A 20,319-nucleotide genomic window follows, 5' to 3' on the forward strand; every position below is an offset into this window, starting at 1 on the left:
CATGTAAATATTGATAATCTACAATCTTTTTTCTAATATAGGAATAATTTCCGTAATTACATCATCATCAGAGGTTTGGCGTAAAATTAAACTTTTAATTGTTTTTTCCCACCAGATAATACTATACTTTTTATGTCATCATCTAGAAATTTCGTGTGAAATGCTAACGAAAATGGAAATAATCGGGGCAAGTTTTCATTTATGAATATCTTAAAACCGGTAATTGAACATGTTGTCATATGTATGGTATGATTTTTATTATAACATGTCTTTGACGTTTTGAATTTGTCTTTGACGTTTTTGAATTTGTATAGTTACATTACATGATTTTTAAAACTTTAATTTTCTCGAGTTAATTCTAGAATATTTTAATCTTAAAGACTGAAAAAAAAAAAAAGTATCTATCGAAGATTTTGAAGGTGGTATTAAAAAAAAAATAGGTTTTGCGGTTTAGAAATCTTTTACAATTTTAGATATTTTCAAAATTGACCTGTTAGCAAAAAGGCTGATTAATTCTAAGAATTTTTTTTTGAATTCTTTAAAAAGGTTTATAATAATTTATACATAGTCTAGACCATATAAATATAATATTTATATATTCAGTAAGACAAAATTTTCTTTGTTTGAAACAAAGAAATTAAATTAGAGAAATATTTCACAGAACTTAAATAAAAATAGCTAACCCAATATTTATTGATAAAAGTCTCGATTTGATTGTAAATTCCCAACATTCTATCTATCCCAATAAGATTGCCCCAATAATAAATCGCTTCTAATGATGCTCCATACCTAATGAAGGAACATTTCATCACAATCAAAGAGGGTAACTAGACTTGAAAGGAAGTAAGATGGAAACTCCTCGCATTCTACATATTCTGTAAAATGACATCGTGATAAGTAAATACCTAAACTCTATTTAACTAAAATTTAGTACTTATTACGCTAAACATCTTATTTTTGAGAATCCAATAAGGACATTGATATTTATTACGTAATTTTTTAGGGGGGAGACTGTGTAGCAAATATCTTGCGTTACACTTAATAATAAATCATGTGATCTAATGTTGTAATTTAATTGGTTATGGTGTATAGTATGGGTAATAAATTTAACTAAAAACGAAATATAAACAAAAATAAATATTAAGTTTAGAAAAAGTTCAAAGGATCTAAGGAAAGATACATTAGGTTATTCGTGCTCTTATTATCATATGATCCATAAATTCTTTTTTTAAATGAACTTAGTTTAATATATTATATTTAAATTTTATCGCCGTTTTCAAAAAAATGGTGGGCAGTTTATTTGTTCGAATTACGAATATCAATTTTCGTCCTGTTTTCACCCGGTTATCGTCCCGGTTTTCGGATTTCCTTTTTTTTTTTTATTAATTCGCAGATCATAAGATCAGGTCATGAAAATCGTCAGGTTATTGAAATCGTCAGATCATAATATACTCCAATAATCATCAAATAATCGTAGCTCAATTTTAAGAAGTACAATTCCAATTATAGGTAATGAAAAAGTTTATGTAAAAAATCAAAAAATACGAGAATGCGCCAAAAAACACAAAATAAATTTTACTTTTAAAACCTGTTTCATGCAAGCTTGCAAAAATATCTATTTTTTTTACCCCTTAGCCCCTGCTCTCCAAATCTAATAAATAAATTTGTGTTCAAAATAATCAATAGAATATAAATATTTGAGACGTAATATGTAAATACATCAATTTTATAAGGCCTTATGGCCTTTTATAGTTTTAGTAAAAGTGCAAAACTATTTATAGCTCGCGACAATAAACAAATAAAACAAATAAATTATACTGTACGTGTATTATCAATTGATCTATAAGACTATAACCCTTACGAAGACAAGTAGAACCGGATATTCAATTTGTGAGTCCTGATTCGTATGATCAAACTGAAGTATTTCAGGTTGCATCTTTGGTTTGAGTATTAAAAAATGACGGAACATTACTTTAAGCCCTTCTTGAATTTATTTATTTTTTTTATTATCACATTATAAATTAATTAGAATCACACATACAGATATACTAAAAAGTTACAAATCTTCTAAAAAAGTGAAATTATAAATGATGAATTAATCAATTTATATTAAATAAACAGTAAAGCATATTATATTTATTTTTCCATATAGGAACAATTTTCCACTTACATAGAATTAAAGTATGTCAACATCATCAAACGTTTGACGTGAAATAAATACTAATAAATTTCCCACCGATTGTCTGTCTTTTCATGTTATCGCCTGAATTTCAAGATGCAGAAGCGAAAATTAGAGAAAAACCATAAAATGATTAAACAAGTTTCATTGATGGATAATAGTATACCTAAGAATAAGAATTTTGGAAGACTCTGTAGTTCTTGTCAAAGCACAAGGCATGACGAAGACGCAAGATCTTACGCACCACTACACTCATACTACTCATACTTTCGAAATTTTAGCATTGGAAGGCATATTCTGTTCTATAGACGAATCTTCAATAAGAATTTCTTCTATATTCATCGCATGTAATAGACCATCTGATTCATATTCGTACTTTATATACCACTGTAAATCGGATATCGCCAAATCCTGAGTTTTCACAGATATTAAAAAAATGTATAAATAGGAAAATTAAGAAAAAAGTTTTTTTTTTATTAATGGTCAGTTATTACAATTGACAATTGTTATAATAAAGTTAAGTTTAACGACCTATGTTTAATTAAAGTTAAAATTACCTTTTGTATACAATACGCATTTGTCTCATTTGAATTTACTTTTTGATCATGTTATTAATACATTTGCGAAAATTAAAAAATTGAATGAGAAATTAGATAAAAATTCTATTTTTAATTCATAGTTATAAATATCGCTAATATTTGTTGCTGACTTATTCAAGTCTTTTAAAAAACTTGTTGCCAACTGATTACCACGTTAACATTGATCAGGAGGGAAAGGGAAAGGGGAAGGAAAGGGGAAGGGAAAATGAAAGGGGAGGGAAAACGAAGAGGTGCGGGACTTCTTGGTGCGTTCAGATATTGCAATACAAACTGGTACCGATAATCCGATATGTAAAAATGAAAAGCAAATTTTATATGTAATATAGTAATAATTGGCTTGATTAATAAATTATTAAAATTATACTTTTTTTTGTATTTAATTAATAATTTATATCATAAAACATATTGTTAATATGAGTAAAATTAAAATTTTTAAAAACAGCAGGATTTTGGGAGTAATTAAAAAACTAACCAATCAATTTACATCAAAATTTATATCATGTTAGGTTAGGTATTATATTAAATATGTTTGAAATTCATTTTATCCAGATTTTAATTTGACCTCAAATATATGTAATTTATGGTCTTCTTTAGTACATATTTACGTTGTATAAGATCTTGTGATCATTTTTATTTAGAATGATCTACAACTGTGACACCTGCTTTTACGTGAAAAAGATTTTCTTTTTTTTTTCCTTATAATGAAATTAAAAGAAAGGAAAAAGAAATAAAAAATAATTATAAATACACTGTGTATAACGTTATGAATAAATTAGTGAGAACTTTTTTTAATGAAATTATGATTTAAATTGTAAAATTCAACTCTCTCTTTCCTTCAAGTGTATGGTATGTTAATTTACTGCGGAATAATATGAAAAACGTAAGGAAGATGATGAGAGTTTTATCCGACGGATGTGAAATTTCAATTGTTAAGAACGGTGCTTGGCTTGATAAAGATCGTGAATATGTCAAAAAAATTAAAGAAACTCTGACGAATGTATCTAAAGATGCTCTCATGAAGTTCAAACAGGCATATGATAAGAGGATATGAGATATTTATCTTTAACTATAAAGAAGTACTGTTCTGAAAAGCTCGGGTATATATTAGCCAAACTTAGGAGTGATATAACCGAGTATGAAAAGAATATATTAAGTCTTTCTTAGATTATGATAAGACTAAAATCAACATTGTTGACATATTTGACGCGCGGTTTGTTACGAGTATTATAAAATAGCAAAAAAAATTCTGCAAATCCCGGAAAAATTTCTAAGTCGCACCAGAAAGGTGGGATCATACGTTGGATCTTTAGTTAATATCATAAATTGCGTACGTAAGTGTAAAGCATTCTAGTTTCATGACCACTTTGTGAGTTATCATATGATGGGGATGCAAAATGCTGATTTGAGGGTTTATCACCCTGCGAAACTTTGTTCTTAACGGTTGATTGAGCAACCTTTTTTCTTCTGTTTTAGTGGCTGGACATTCAAGACAAACACTATGATCATGCGTTTATCTGTAAGAATAGTAATATTTTTTTGTTACGAATTTGTGAAAATAGGTTCGTGGCATTCTAGGCATAAAAGCAATTCACGAATTCTTCCGGTTAAAATATCCCACTATATCCAACTAGGATTCTCTAAAAGGATTTAATGTACATATAATATGATACATTCTAATGATGAATTTATTTTATTTGTATTATGTTTAAGTAATAAAATCGCACTAACTTCGTGAAAAATAAAATCATATGACGTGAAGAAAATTCACGCACTTTTTGCCAAGTTTATTAATAGTAGTGTAATGTAACACGCAAAAAATAAATATTCCTCAATCCAAGATTTCGGAAGGTACAGTACATGTATAAGTTGAATTTATAAACCTATCAAATAAAACACTGCTAAATTAACCTTTCAAAAGATATTGACGAATCTTGATAAGATCCGTTATCACCGTTTTTCTTCCAGATGGTTCAGCAAGATTTAAACTACTATTTCTACGATTATTTTCCTTTGGCCACCTTTTAATCACGATTGACTGTTTTTTTGGCAGTCCTACAACAATTTCCTTCCAATATGATGCGGGAATTTTAGCTCGGTAAAACGTTACATACGTAGAAATGACACGGAGGGCAAAAATTTCTTGATCAACATAATCCTCAAGCATATTCTCATACCCGCAGGCTAGTATTTCAGCAGCGAGTTGATATTCTCCAAAACCATTCAAGGAGTAGATATGTTTATTTTTAAAGTGTTTATCCTGTTTTAAAAAGCTGTTTGAGTGAATAATAATTAAGATTTCTTAAGAGATATATATCACAAGACAAATGCCGTAATACCTCTACACATATAAAAGCGATGTTTTTCTTATTAACCACAAATTCAGGTGATGCTGACACAGATCCATTAGTTATGAATAGTTTGAGGGGTGGTTCAAGTCTAAAATTTAAAATAAACAAATTTAAAAGAAGTTCACCACACAAACAAAAAAATTTTCTCATAGTTAGGTCACAACCTAACTTTAAAGGGCCAATTATCAAAGTTGACAACACGAACTAGCAGATCGTTTATCAGTGTATCAGTCATGTTCCTGTAGCGGCAGGCGGTATTTCGATAACATCGTGCAGCTTATCAACAAATGTTCTGACGCAGTCATCCTCAATTTCAAGATTTTCAACGTTGAAATATTCATCTTTAAGTATATCACGATCAACCTTTGGGAGAATGTATTTTTCCGGAATGGTGACTAGACAATATTCAAATTATTTATCCGCATTAAATGGATTGTTAACATAATGTCATAATGTAATTTGTACCTTTAATATCTATCCTGTGGTATAACTTCGTTCTTGTCAGCTGGCTCATAACTCACTCGCAGTGCATCAAGATGTTTTTGTTGGAACATAGACGCATATTCAGGGAATATTATACTCGACTCAGGGAAATCGTATGTAGGCTTAGCTTGTTTGAATCTTTTTTGCAATGTTAAGGGAAAGGTTTTTGGCTGGAGAGTACGTAATGCAGGGCGAAAAATTCTTGCAACTAGACCAGACATTTTAAAATATGAATATGTTCTATATCTATGTTCTATATCTTGAAAAAAATTTATTCTGTGCGTTAATATAGGTCTTTATGTCGCACAGGATGACAGGCATTGCATCATTGCACGTAACCTTCGTGACTCACTCTCAATATATTCGATAAAATAGTACTTTTACACTAACGGCTAATATAAATAAAACTATAAAACGTGCATACTATACATCGACAGGAGCTCAGCTGATTGTCTGTCTTTTCATGTTATCGCCTGAATTTCAAGGAGGGGGTTCATTCGTTAATTGACTTAGATCAAGAAAAAATGGACCTTGATCTTTATTTTGTGAAACTTGAGCGGGAGTAGAGATGGTTGAAGTACGACCACAAGGCACTTCGACCAATTCTACGATTTTTTCTTCAGACGGTTTACTTTTGTTAACGATTTTCTCCATGACGACCAATTTCTGTATATTAACAATTTCTTTATTATCTTTATTATGATGTCATGTGATCATCATGTGCCGGTTCGGAATTACGAAAGTTTTGACATGATTAACATATCGATCATGATTAACATATTAACATCATGATTAATGATAGATATATTAGATATTAGACTTGTTAAATATGTTTAAAAGTAATAGAAGGTTATCTCGTAATTGTTCATTGATAAGTTTATTTGTGTGAAATCCTTTATTCGTGGTTGAACGTATATGCCGACGTAAAGTGGATATTTTTCGATATACCATATATAAATGTACCGTTTATTACACATAAACCTTCTGCTTACATAATTAAATAATTATATTTTTAAGCGTTAAAGAACTGATCTACATACGGACAAAAATTTGATCTCGACCTTTTTTTTGTGAACCTTGACTGGAAGTACTTTTCATTGCCGATTTTTCTTCATGATGACTAATTTCTGTATATTATCAAATTCTTTATTATATTTATTATAGTACAATTAATTATCATAAACAACCATTGAGAATAAATTCAATCTTGACCTTTTTTTTTCGTGAACCTTAGATTTTTTTTGTGATGAGTCATTTCTTTATATTAATTAATGTTTTATTCAATACAATTTTTTACACAATTAGTTTGGATTAGCGCAAAATACTATTTCTTTAATAGGGTTAAGAATATGTAAATCATTTATGACCTGCATATTATTTTCTAAAATTGATAAACGATTGATTAATTATAGCTTTGGGGAATTTGTGTCATGCATAAAATGAACTTTAAAATTAGAAAATAAATTTATTAATAATATCTTATTCAATATAACTTAAATATACATTTAAAATAAGTCTACTGTAACTTTAATATAACGTAAATATATATTTAAATTAGCTTTAATATTTATTCAATATAAATTAAATATACATTAAATATAAGTTTACTGGGCTGAAAATTATTAAAACCAGTTGTATTTTATAGAAAATAAATTGTATAAAAAAATAATTATAAAAAGGTCTCTTGTTTTTATCTCATCGCAACTAAGATGATATTTTAATTCATAAATATCATAATAACAAACAATTTGTAAACTCTATTAAAAATGAATAATAGTAATAACTTTATTAATAATGGATTTAATAGTGATTTGCAATCCCAAACAACTGATATTCGCTCAGAAAATTCAGATATTAATTATCATAATGCAAATACTCCTCGCGATTACAATAATGGATATCCTGTGATGAACGATAGTGTATACCCAGCATCTTACACCAATACATCTGCTTACACCGATACACCTGGCAATGTTATTATTTCTGATTTATCTCAATCTTATCCTACCGCTCCTCTGCAATATAATGATCAGAATGCAGCGCAATTTTTTCAAAACAATTCTTCACTATTTAACCCACTTAATATGACTAATTATTCTCAAAATAACCCCTCTGAAATTTTTACATTTGAAATTCCTGGGATCAAAATTATCGTTATACCTACTTTCCCTCCAATGGCTTCCTCTTTTCAAACGAACCATTCTGAAATCTTCACTTTTGATATTCCCGGATCCAAAGTTATCATTATCACACTTTCTTTCCAATAATTAATAGTTGATATTCTCGGGTTCAAATTATCAACTCCGTTCAATTATTCATCGAATATGGTTACTTGAAATATTTTTGTACGTACTAAAATTATCATAATTTATTTTTATTACAGTACCGTACTGCTTAACTGCTTAAGATACCCCTTTTTGACTTAAAATACTCGACTTAATAATATATCAAATTTGTAATATGTAGATTTATTTCATATATTAAATCCTTCTAATACTGTCAGTACGCCCGCCGTGAGCCTAATTAAGTAATGCAACTTTGGCGTTTATTCCTATATTCGCCGTAAATTTAGATGTACGATGAAAATATTTTTTTCATGATTGAGTGCTCTTGTTCAGAATTTTCATCATTTTTCGTCAATACGTTGCAATTATAAAAGTTACATATTTGCAATGCACAATTAGAAAATAATTATTTTATTAATTGTTTTTACATGATTGTTTTACAAATTTTTAACAATTAGATTAAGTTTGAGAAATAAGCGTTAAAGAAATAAAACATTATATTTTAAAAGAAATTTATAAAAAAAAAATGCATTATAAAATTTACTCGCACAATTACAGATTAGGAGTTGATTAACTTCCAATGACATCATCCTTTCCTCCCCTGATTAATCTGTAAGATCTTCAACCTTCAATGCCATCAACCTCGCTTCTTTCGCAAGTTTTTTTCTCTCCTCCTCCGGTAACGTTTTAGGCAATCTGCCACTTGCATTGTGAAATAACAAAGTTTTTCATCATTTATTCCCACTTCAAAATCTTTATTCTCAGTTTTCTCGAACGTGATGGGCAAAGGCTTAGAACCAACAAAGAGAACTTCCACTTCATCACGATCTTCAGGATAAAAAGCGAATGGTGGTTTATTATCAATCGTTTCTGAAGTTTCAAATAAGCGGCAACATAGTAACTCTGATGCTTCATAAATATCAACAGATACTATCTTGTCATCATTGTCATTGTAATTATTAGCTTCATGAGAATAACTGACGACGCTGGAAAACTGTGAAATAACAATCTATTGTTTCACCGTGGACCAGACAGTTAATTGTGATCCTTGTAGGTGGCTTTTTAGGAGTAATGTGAGTTTTTGTAGACTTAGAAGGAGCATTGTGGACCTTGATTTCATCTTTAGAAAAATAGATTTTTTTTTAATACACTCGGTAATATGGTATAAGTAAGCAAATATATTGATAGCATATCCGTATCTTCATAATATCTAAAAATTGTATCTTCACTTGTGCGCTATATAAAACAATGTAGCAATGTTTTAATGTTATATCTTGGAATATGAAACATTTCATAACCTATATAAGAATACGTACCGAATATTATGCAAATTATGTTCCTTCAAATTTATATTTACAGAAATTTGATTATTGCCCAAATGTTTATTAGAAGACAACATCCTTGGGACTCTTTAAAAAATCTTTTTCAGACAAGGCTGTCATATTCTCCAAATTTTCTGATTATTTGCTGCCTCTGGTAAGTATAATGATAAGTAACGATTCTCCAAGGAGAAAATTAAATGTAAGATGCGCTTTATATGGGGCCTGTTACCTCTGAATTCTTTATTAAAAAGTTCCTTGCCTTTACTATATGAAGTAAAATATTTTTCAATTGTATATGTGATAACTTTTATTTTTTCAGTATACAGTAAGTATTTTTTTTTGTGTGTTCTGACTTCTGACCAATTGTATTTAAAAATGTTGTTTCAAGACTCATTAATGTTAAAGTCTTTGTAAATATTTATCTTGGGTAAATGTTTAACTGTCTAGATAAACATGTTTCTATAAAGTATTATTTCACAAGGTTACAGTAAAAATTACAAAGAAATTATTAGATAAAATCAAAAGTAACTCTAATAATTGATAACCAAACTGCTACAAAGCAATATCACCTTGGTGGTTAAATGAAGTATACTGTAATAAGTTTATGATTAATATGATAATATGATTAAACTGCAGTATTCTCATAAACACGTGATTAACAATAAGTTTGACTGCAATGTACTCATAAATAATAAAGATAAAACATGTCATCATGATTAATAATGATTAATAATAGTATAATAAGTTTTTATTTTTTTATTTTTTATATCGCGGTATTTTATAAACATGATTAATTTGATTGTGATGCTTGTGTACTCAAAATTAGAGTGTGTAATTTTACCCCAGTAAATTTCTAATAAATTCCATTATTTTTCCTTCTATTAGAAATAAGTAGATTGTAACTTTGGACCACTCTTATTTATTATGTTATAAAAACTTTTCAATTCATTTAAAAACTTACAATTTTTCAAAATGTCAAAATGAATATAGTACGTTATTATCCCCATCCAGGTCGATCTTTTCCATTTAGTCCAATAATGATGCATAAATTATCATTTTCTCTTAAAATTGATCAAATTTACTGTATATTCTTTTTTTTCTTAAAATTGATCAATCAATTACTCGTTTTTTTTCCCTAAAATTGATCAATAAATTATTCTTTATATTTTCCTGTTTCCTTTAAAGATGTCTCGTGCACGTACTTCAGACGATATTTGGTGGGCAAGGATTTTTGATAGGCTTGACGAGTTCTTACATAACTATCCGAAATTTCGGTAACAGAGAGCAGGTAAGTGTATGAGAGTATTTCTTTATTACTTAAGTACCACTTAATGTTGACTTTGTATGGAATGCAGTTTGCCTCTCCACATTGGCTCTAAAGTAACGATCAAAAATTATAACACCTTCCTTCACAATTACGGATCAAGTGGATACAAGTTCCGGTTTCAATTAAACAGTGACAATACAACTGGCGAAGTGTATATAATTGATATGACTTCAGCTGTACATGGGGATATTATTACCCGACTTCAAAATTTTTTTGAAGTTCCTAATAATGGCGTTGTTGATAATCCCCCAATAGTAGTCACTGGTCAAGTTCGTAAGTGAATATATTCTATTTTGCTTCTTTTATTGAATTTTCAATATTCTCATATAGTTCACTATGTGCCTGGTGGAAATAGGGTTGAAACAGCTCCTAGTGCTTGTGTACGTCCAGATGTGGCATTTGTTCCAAAACCTGCCGCTTCCACTGTAATACCTCGTCCTCCTGGTGATACATGTGTATGTTGAGTTTGATGTGTATTATTGTATTATTTTTTTTTATGTGATTTTTATTATTATGATTCATATAGGGAAATCCACATGCACGGATAATGTGTGAGGTAACTGTAGGCCGAAGTGTTGGTGAATCGGGACGAAAGTGCTTATCTTGGATGCGAGAGCCATATGTCCGTGCTGTCATTAGCATCAAGATTTTAGAACCAAGACTAAACATGCAAGAACCTACAACCGGTTATTTTTACAGAACAATGACGGTATATATTATTTATTGTTCAATAATACAAAGTTAAGCATGTAGTTTCTTATCTGATTAGTTTGTTTTTAAATATTAGGCCAAACTTTACCGTCAAGGAATGCCAGTACAACGTTGGGATTTTGGGAACATTAAAAAATATTCACGTGATCCTATCACTGATCCTCCCGGTTGCAATGCGCCAAACTTGGCAGCTTATCGAATAACTATACCTATAAGTGAAGTATTCTGGGATCCACCGTCTCCTATCCCACCTGGATATACTCCAGCAATTCCCCCAAACGTAGTTGGTATCAATTTTGTTATTGACTTGTACCGGATTCAACGAGTCGCCTTACAAGCTCAAACACCCTGAAATGGGTCTTTATAAATACAAATTAATTAATAAATAAAGTTTACTTCTGTATCTAACCTTATTGCTAAAGTAGTATATCGTAAAAATGAAATAGGATTGTCCGTTTAAAATTTTTTTTAGTGCCTTAGGGTGATATTATGCAAAAATAAGAGTAAAAGTTACAGAAACGTTTTATTAATACCATAACAGCGTGATGATACACTAGAAAATAAATATAAATGATCGGGTCTACAGTACATTATGACGCTTCTATGCAAATATACTGTACATGATTATTCTTTTCGAAATACCCTTGAACTGTTGCCTTTTTATCGCCGGCTCCTTCTCTACCCTATCCTTCAATAACCCAACAATGACCTCCATCACCCGCTTCACGTTTTTACACAACTCTGAATCCTCTTCCAAGGCATACTCGGTAAAGCGTATATTAAGAGGATTTTACTCGTACATGAAATCCCATCCGAGGTAAATATAAAATACCATTCCGTAACGATTCCGTTGTTATAGTCGAAGTCATCCCCAAACGCTTCACCCGATTTACGTTTTCTCTTATTCTTATTCACCTGTAATGCACTTTCACATTGAACCAAATTCTGAGCAAAACTTCATGAAGCTTTCCTCCGTGATGTAAATAAGTCCCTCGATGGCCTTGAATGCGTAATCAACTCAACTAGTATTTTCTTCACCAACAACTTCGAGTTGAGGAGCTAAGGTAAGTTCTTTATCGGTTATTCTTTTGACGATATAAAGCAAAGCATGAAGAATGGCTGAGATATATTCACAGCGCATAGGCAAGTATAGTCCCCATATTTCCCAGTCTGCGCTTTATTTCTTTTAAACATTGTTGCAACTCTTCGTCTTCATCTTCGAGCGGATAGGTTGCTTAGAATTCGAGTGAAAAAAAAGGAGTGCACTTAGAGAGATGTCACTGTATAGGTTTTTATGTGATAAAAGTTCTTGCAACAAACTCTGTACGTATTCGGTTACTATGTTCGAGTTTTCGGAAAAACCGTTAACATTGTTAACAGGTTTTTATATCACGTGATTCCTCTAACTTTGCTTCTTCGGATGCAATATTAAGTGCAGAATTACATTAGCGTTCTCGGATTCGTCCTCGCGGTCTGTTCTGTGAAACAACTTAGAGGAAAACCCGTTAACAATGTTGTGGTTGCTCTGAATGAAATCCGGCATCCTTCACCGAAGAGCCCTCGCAAGTCTAGATTTAAAATCCTCTCTACTCTTCTCCAACTCCTCGATTCTACTCCCATGTTCCTCGTTACACTCCCTGAGTTTCGCCACCTCGCGTTTAAGATCAAAATTCTTAGAAGATAGGTCACTAATCACCCTCTTAAGCTTGTCAATCTTTTCACGATCTATCCAAGCTCGACCTCCAGCTCAGAGATACGCTGTCTCAAAAAATCAAGCTCAGATGGGTTAGTTGCAGTATCACTACCTGTCATGGTTACACATACAGGGTAAAAATATTCAATTTTACGTGATAAATGTAATCAAACTTTATTAATAAAAGAATCGGGACGTTACCCGTGATACATGTAAAAATAAATCGTTGCCGGAAGTGAAACGAGACACGGCCTACAATACATAATAAATGCGAACATATCACATTACTAGTTATAAATACTATGAATATCTTCCTCTATAAGAACGTGGCGAGGTTCTTCAGGTGCAGACGCGGGCGGACTGTCACTGAAATATTGAGAAATCAAGTTCCCTCGATGCATAACTCTGTATCCTACAACCGTAGGATGAAATGCGCGAAGATAAAACGGAACATTTCTGTATTGGTGCGGCAACAGTTGTTGGACCTGAGCGTGAAGATTATTGACCAGTGGGCATGATAAGGTACGTGAAGGTAATAGTTGCCATTTTTCCCAATTCTTTAGCTCCTGCGTCACCAGATATATATATATATGGAGGACAAAAATTTAGAGTTAGAGCTCAGCGAGAGTGGGCAGTCCTCCATTACTATCTTATGAACGCGACAAAAGGCATATACGCACTTTAATTTTTTCGCGGGAAAGTTGAGTCAACTTCTACTCATTGCCGCTTTATATCTTGTTTCTGTGGGGATCGCGGAATAAAAACCGAGGGTTGAAGATAAGGAAGATGATTATCGCTATGATATCAAGAAGCCTTTCAAAGCACATGAAGTCGGAATTTTCAAACCTTTTCACATCTTCCTCGCAAGTCTCAAAGTAGCTTTACGCCTGGCGATCTCGGAATTGCAAAGTCCTCAGCCCTTCATAGCATATGCTTTTGCCGTCAGTATTAACTTATAGGGTAGGTCCTGTGTCGTAACAACGCATTTTTCATATTCCTCTTGCGTTTGTATGGGAAAAAAGATAGAGGAATATGAAAAATTGCTGCGTATTTATTTCTTTCGAAATTGTTCTGTCGCACAAACCCAACCAACTCACATGACTAGCGGTTCTTCCGAGCTGCCCTTTTGGGCGCTAGTGATCGTCTCTCCGGAGTGCAGTAACTACTCGACCTGCTCGTTTCATCTGATGAAACAAATTAATCGGGGGAGACTTCAGACGATTCTGAGACGAGTCCTTTACTTTCCATAATAAAATATAACTCTTCTGCCTGTTTTTCTAACTCGTTCAAAAAATAAATGCTTGCGAATTCAACTGGTTGTCAATCTGACTGAAGAGCTAGTTTTTGTCAAAGAGTTTGAATGGCTCTTGCTCTCGCAACTTGGCTACAATTTTAGAACGATCAAGAACATAGCACCATTCCCTTTTTCTACCACTGCGCAGCTGTTTGCGCTCAATACCTATTTGGGAAAATTCTTTCCAAGTATATTACTAGAAAATGCCTTTTCACCATTACTTTTCACACCATTCAGAGTAATCATAATATAATTCATTGCATCTTGAAAGCCAAAGATTACTCCAAGTAATTAAATTTAAACTCGCGATTTAAAATATATATATACAAGTTTTTATTTGAATAATTTCTTTGGATACAATATAAATACAATAAATACAAGGTTCTTTCAAAATATCATTTTAATATAAATCGCAACAAAACCATAGTTATTTTTTATCTGCGCCTATTGCGGCCATTATGACGACTATGATGTTTGTTCATATCGTCAATTGTTTTGAAAGTTCTTGTACAACCTTTACGAGGACAAGTATAAGGTAAATAACTGAAATGACTTTGATATGAATTTTGCGACTGCTGGTTCGTACCGAATGATGGACCAGAATTTGACCTACCAGATGAAGAATGTTTTGGTGGTGGTCTCTGTGGTCCCTGAATTAAGAAACGAAGTTTTCTGAGTATTAGAATAACCAAGATTTGACCAAATTAAAAGTATCCTACATTTAATGTTAACATTTCCCATAACTTTTGGATTAATTCGGCCATCTTTAATTTACCTATTGAGTATAAAAAATTACTTCAGTTCTTGAATTTTATTATTACTGTATAACAATATTAATTAAAATTTACCGAATTTTTTTTTTAAAAAAAATCGAAAGTTATAATTTTATAATTTTATATTAAAACAATCGAATAAATATAACCATAATTGCTTTTTTCCTATATAGGAATAATTTTCCATGTACAGTGAATTAACATCATCAAACATTTGGCGTAAAAATAAAACTTTCAATCTGTAATGGTTTTTTCCCACTGATTGTTTTTGAATACTGCTCGTGTTACAGCCTAAATTTTGCCAATTCTACTAAAGATAGCAAATATCTTAGAGACCATTCCATTTTCTTTCTGAGATTATTATCCAATATTACAGTAGGAAGCTGTAACATACTTCGAGATGCAGAAGAAAAATTAGTAAAATAATATATCTAGAATAATGGTAAACATATGAATGGTATAAATTTTTTGAATCGCAAAACTCAGTAAATTCTCATTAAAGCTCAAGACGTGATATTGGTTGTACTAAACGCACTATTTTAGAGTTACATTTTTAAATTATGTTTCAGAAGTTAATCCAAACTTGACGAAATAAAAAGTCATACGCGTAGAAGCCTGTAAATATGTTTATTTTTTTTAATCTTAGACTTTTATCAACTTTAGCGGCTTCGAGTATTAATCAAACTTGACCATTTGCAATTAGGTAAATTTATATTCAAAAGCAACATAATAAATTGTAATATGAAATTTGGACACACAAAGTTTAATTATACAAATTTAACAGCAGCACATTAATTTCTGTACATGTATTTTTATTTGAAAATTTTCTATTGTTACAATATAAATATAATATTCTTTCAAAAACTTGCTAATTTTTGTAGGTCACAACAATATAATACTATAGTTATTTTTTTTTATCTACGCTTATTGCCGTTATGACGACTAAAATGTCTATTCATACTATCAATTGTTTCAAAAGTTCTTGTACATCGTCTATGAGGACAAGAGTAAGATGAAGAACTGGTGCGACTTTGAGGTTCATTTTGTGGCTTCTGATTCATATCGGAACGTTTATTATTTGGCACCTTGTTCATACCAGATGATGGACCGGAACGACTTTGAGATTTGTTTTGTGGTCTTTTTGGTGAACCCTGGCTCATAACGGATGAAGGACTAGGACTGAAACTACATTGAGATTGTCTCTGGCTCGTACCGGATGAAGGACTAGGACCGGAGCTCGATGCATATGAGGAGCTATATGTTTGCTTTTTACCAGACTTTTTACCAGACGGTAGTCCGACCATTTTTCTTATCCAATTTAAAACATTATTAATTCGTCTTTTAATCTCTTTCCGTGTCTTCTCCCACCGAGTACGGATTAAGTCGCTCATCCTTGGTTTATCTATAAAAATGACAAAAAACTTTAAATTCTTTCCCGAATTTTTGCATTAAAACACACCAAAACAATTAGAATTACACCTACAAAAAGTCGGATAACGAAAAATTACCAAACTTGAAAAAAAAGTATAAATGAAGAATTGGTCGTTTTATATTGAAAACAAAAACAACATAAATAATCCTTTCCAATATAGGAATCATTTTCCACTTACATTAAATCAAATGTTTGGCGTAAAAATTAAACTTTCAATCTAACAGTTTTTTTCCCACAGATTGTACTTGAACACTGCTTGTGTTACCACAATTCTTTCTTACAAATCATTCCATTTTTCTTTCTGAGAATATCATCCAATATTGTGCTAGGAAGATGTTAACGTAAGAATAATGGTAATTCGCAATACGTTTTTTATTATATATAGATGAATTATCCTCTGGAAAATTCTGATTTTACGTTTTCGTTATACTACACTTTTCCGAAGTCTGAGAGACACTCTCTTTCTATAAGCTTCTGATAAGGGTTGTTGATGAATTCTACTTCACTAGATGTGTTGAAAAGTATATCTTGAAATTAGATGGAAATCAAGAATTTCTGGAATGATTGCAAGACTCGGTAAGTTCTCATTAAAGCGCAAGGCATATTGAAGACGTCTGATCTTTTAGATTATTGGTTGTACTAAACGTTAGAACTACAACAATGTTACAATTATACTTTAATTAAGTCATACGCATAGAGCTTGTAAATATATTTATTTGTTTTCACCTTCAGTACTTATCAACTTTAACTGCTTAACGTGAATATCAATCATTTAATCAAATTAAAATCGATCGAGCACTCAATCTTTAGATGCTGACCAATTGTAATTAACTATATATATATTCTTTGATTCAAATAAAATTGTGGCACAATGTTTAATTTTTCGATTGTATATGTATTGAATAAATATAAAAGCTAAGTATTGATAACCCATTTATAATACTACTAGATCAGTAAATACTAATACATATATATCTACGTTATATTAAAGTTACAGTTGACTTATTGTTATATTGAATAGATAAAATTAAAGTTATAATAAAGTTATATAATAAATTTATTTTCAAAGCTGTAAATAAGTCGTAAAGTAATCTATAAACTCTATTTAAGAAATAGTAGTAGTGCTCTAATCCAAACTAATTGTAAATACTGAAATAATCTATTATTATGATTCAAATGTAAAAAATGTTCTGTCAGTAATAAACATTAAACAGTCTTGAAGAAATAAAAATTTCATTAATTATTAAGAAAATTACATTTAACATATAAAATGTCTTGCTCAAAATTATCTAATATGGATAACCATCATACATTGCAACAATAAAAGAATTGGACTATTTAACTAACAATTTGATTATTCAAAATTTAACACAAAAGGATGACTTCAATAATCAAATTAATATATTTGGAACACCACAAAGATGTCGTATGCGTTGATCACGCAGATAAAATATTTATAACTAATGGAAAATGTGTAAATATAATTGATATTTATCATACCATAGATCGTGCAAGTGCACAGAAAATAATAATGGATATAAAATGCATAGATAAAGATATACAGTATCAACATGTATATTATGATTATCTATTAAGAGAAAAAAATATGATAATTATTGCATAATACTTGACAATTATCATTTTGTAATGATTTATTACATTAATATTATAATTCAAAAACCTGTCAATATTCATGTTAACATACTGCATGTATATGTCAACATTATGATTACATGGATGGTATAATGATTGTAAAATCATGTCAAAAAAATTGGCCTTGACAGCAAAGTAAGTCAATTAACGAATGAATCCTTGAAATTCAGGTGATAACATGACAATCGGGGGGAAACATTATTACACATTAAGAGTATTTATTTCACACAAAATGTTTGATGATGTTAACATACTTTAATTCTATTTAAGTGGAAAATTATTCGGGAAAAAAAAATATATTTATTTCAATATAAATTGATTAATTCATCATTTATAATTTCACTTTTTTAGAAAATTTGCCGCATCATGTAACAACCCTTTCCCGGCAACGTTTTTTATTGTATAACGAAGTACTATTTTTATATACTGAGAGCGGTCACGACGGTCACGTGCAATGATGCAATGTCTGTCAGCCTGTGCGACATAAAACCTATATTAACGCCCAGAGAAATAAATTTTTTTCAAGAGGGACTTCCTATATTGTTTTCGAACATATTCATATTTTAAAATGTCTGACCTAGTTGCGAGAATTTTTCACCCTGCATTACGTACTCTCCCTAAATATGCGTCTATGTTCCAACAAGAACATCTTGATGCACTGCGAGTGAGTTATGAGCCAGCTAACAAACACGAAGTTATACGTCACCTGATATTAAAGGCACAAATTACATTATGACATTATGTTAACAATCAATTTAAAGCGGATAAATAATTTGAATGTTGTCTAGTCACCATTCCGGAAAAATACATTCTCCCAAAGGTTGATTTTGATATACTTAAAGATGAATATTTCAACGTTGAAAGTCTTGAAATTGAGGATGACTGCGTCAGAACATTTGTTGATAAGCTGCACGATGTTATCGAAATACCGCCTGCCGCTACAGGAACAAGCGATTCTATGACTGATACACTGATAAACGATCTGCTAGTTCGTGTTGTCAACTTTGATAATTGGCCCTTTAAAGTTAAGTTGTGACCTAACTACGAGAAAATTTTTTTGTTTGTGTGGTGAACTTCTTTTAAATTTGTTTATTTTAAATTTTAGACTTGAACCACCCCTCAAACTATTCATAACTAATGGATCTGTGTCAGCATCACCTGAATTTGTGGTTAATAAGAAAAACATCGCTTTTATATGTGTAGAGGTATTATGGATTTGTCTTGTGATATATATATCTTAAGAAATCTTAATTATTATTCACTCAAACAGCTTTTTAAAACAAGATAAACACTTTAAACATATCTACTCCTTGAATGGTTTTGGAGAATGTCAACTCGCTGCTGAAATACTAGCTTGCGGGTATGAGAATATGCTTGAGGATTATGTTGATCAAGAAATTTTTACCCTCCGTGTCATTTTTACATATGTAACGTTTTACCGAGCCGAAATTCCCGCATCATATTGAAAGAAAATTGTTGTAGAACCGCCAAAAAGGCAGTCAATTGTGATTAAAAGGTGGCCAAAGGAAAATCGTAGAAATAGAAGAAAAGCGGTGATAACGGATCTTATCAAGATTCGTCAATATCTTTTGAAAGATTAATTTAGCAGTGTTTTATTTCAGTAATGTGTGATAGGTATATAAATTCAACATATACATATACCTTCCGAATCGATCTTGGATTGAGGAAGATTTATTTTTTGCGTGTTACATCACACCACTATTAATAAACTTGGCAAAAAGTGTGAGAATTTTCTTCACGGGGTGGGATCACATGATTTTATTTTCACGAAATAGTGCAATTTTATTCAAATAAAATAAATTCATCATTAGAATGGATCATATTATATGTACTACATTAAATGGGTAAAAACAAGAAATTTAACAAGAATTGGGTTAATAATAGAGAAAATTGTTTGAAAAAAGAACAATAGTAGTAATTGTATTTTTTTCATGATTTTATGTGCTATGCAGTAAATACCTCCTTTCAGAAGGAATATGAAAAATAAACAAATCTGAAAAAAAATTATATGTGCACATGTGTGCACATGTGCGCATAAAGCATTTTTTTTTTTGTGCACAATCAAAAAATTTGTCATATTTTTATTAATAATTTTTTAAGGCAAATAAAAATTAAAATGTGCACATGAATTTTATACGATTCAGTTTACTACGAAACTGTAATGCAAGTGTTGATTTTGTTTACTTATGGCTTTTACGA

The 20,319-nt window shown here is 30.7% G+C and overlaps 4 protein-coding genes across 4 annotated transcripts; 2 read left to right on the forward strand and 2 right to left on the reverse strand.

Annotated features, from left to right (window-relative positions):
* Window positions 1-4,681: 4,681 nt before the first annotated feature.
* Window positions 4,682-6,263, reverse strand: OCT59_014301 (uncharacterized protein; the record flags this gene model as incomplete). The annotated part of the gene is made up of 5 exons (XM_066149922.1): window positions 4,682-5,035; window positions 5,115-5,214; window positions 5,296-5,330; window positions 5,648-5,868; window positions 6,140-6,263. The coding sequence occupies 5 exons, from the start codon at window positions 6,261-6,263 to the stop codon at window positions 4,682-4,684; spliced, it is 834 nt and encodes a 277-aa protein (XP_066002147.1).
* Window positions 6,264-7,375: 1,112 nt separating this feature from the next.
* On the forward strand, window positions 7,376-7,876 carry OCT59_014302 (uncharacterized protein; the record flags this gene model as incomplete). Its single annotated transcript, XM_025332786.1, has 1 exon — window positions 7,376-7,876. One exon carries the CDS (start codon window positions 7,376-7,378, stop codon window positions 7,874-7,876), a length of 501 nt encoding a protein of 166 aa, XP_025167275.1.
* Window positions 7,877-8,531: 655 nt separating this feature from the next.
* OCT59_014303 (uncharacterized protein) lies at window positions 8,532-9,293 on the reverse strand (the record flags this gene model as incomplete). Its single annotated transcript, XM_066149923.1, has 3 exons — window positions 8,532-8,903; window positions 9,124-9,130; window positions 9,211-9,293. 3 exons carry the CDS (start codon window positions 9,291-9,293, stop codon window positions 8,532-8,534), a joined length of 462 nt encoding a protein of 153 aa, XP_066002148.1.
* A 1,108-nt stretch (window positions 9,294-10,401) lies between these two features.
* On the forward strand, window positions 10,402-11,606 carry OCT59_014304 (uncharacterized protein; the record flags this gene model as incomplete). The annotated part of the gene is made up of 6 exons (XM_066149924.1): window positions 10,402-10,414; window positions 10,498-10,504; window positions 10,572-10,816; window positions 10,874-10,998; window positions 11,070-11,252; window positions 11,331-11,606. The coding sequence occupies 6 exons, from the start codon at window positions 10,402-10,404 to the stop codon at window positions 11,604-11,606; spliced, it is 849 nt and encodes a 282-aa protein (XP_066002149.1).
* Window positions 11,607-20,319: the final 8,713 nt, after the last annotated feature.

Source organism: Rhizophagus irregularis, chromosome 22, assembly GCF_026210795.1.
Source record: "Rhizophagus irregularis chromosome 22, complete sequence".
In the NCBI taxonomy this organism is placed as follows: Eukaryota; Fungi; Glomeromycota; class Glomeromycetes; order Glomerales; family Glomeraceae; genus Rhizophagus; species Rhizophagus irregularis.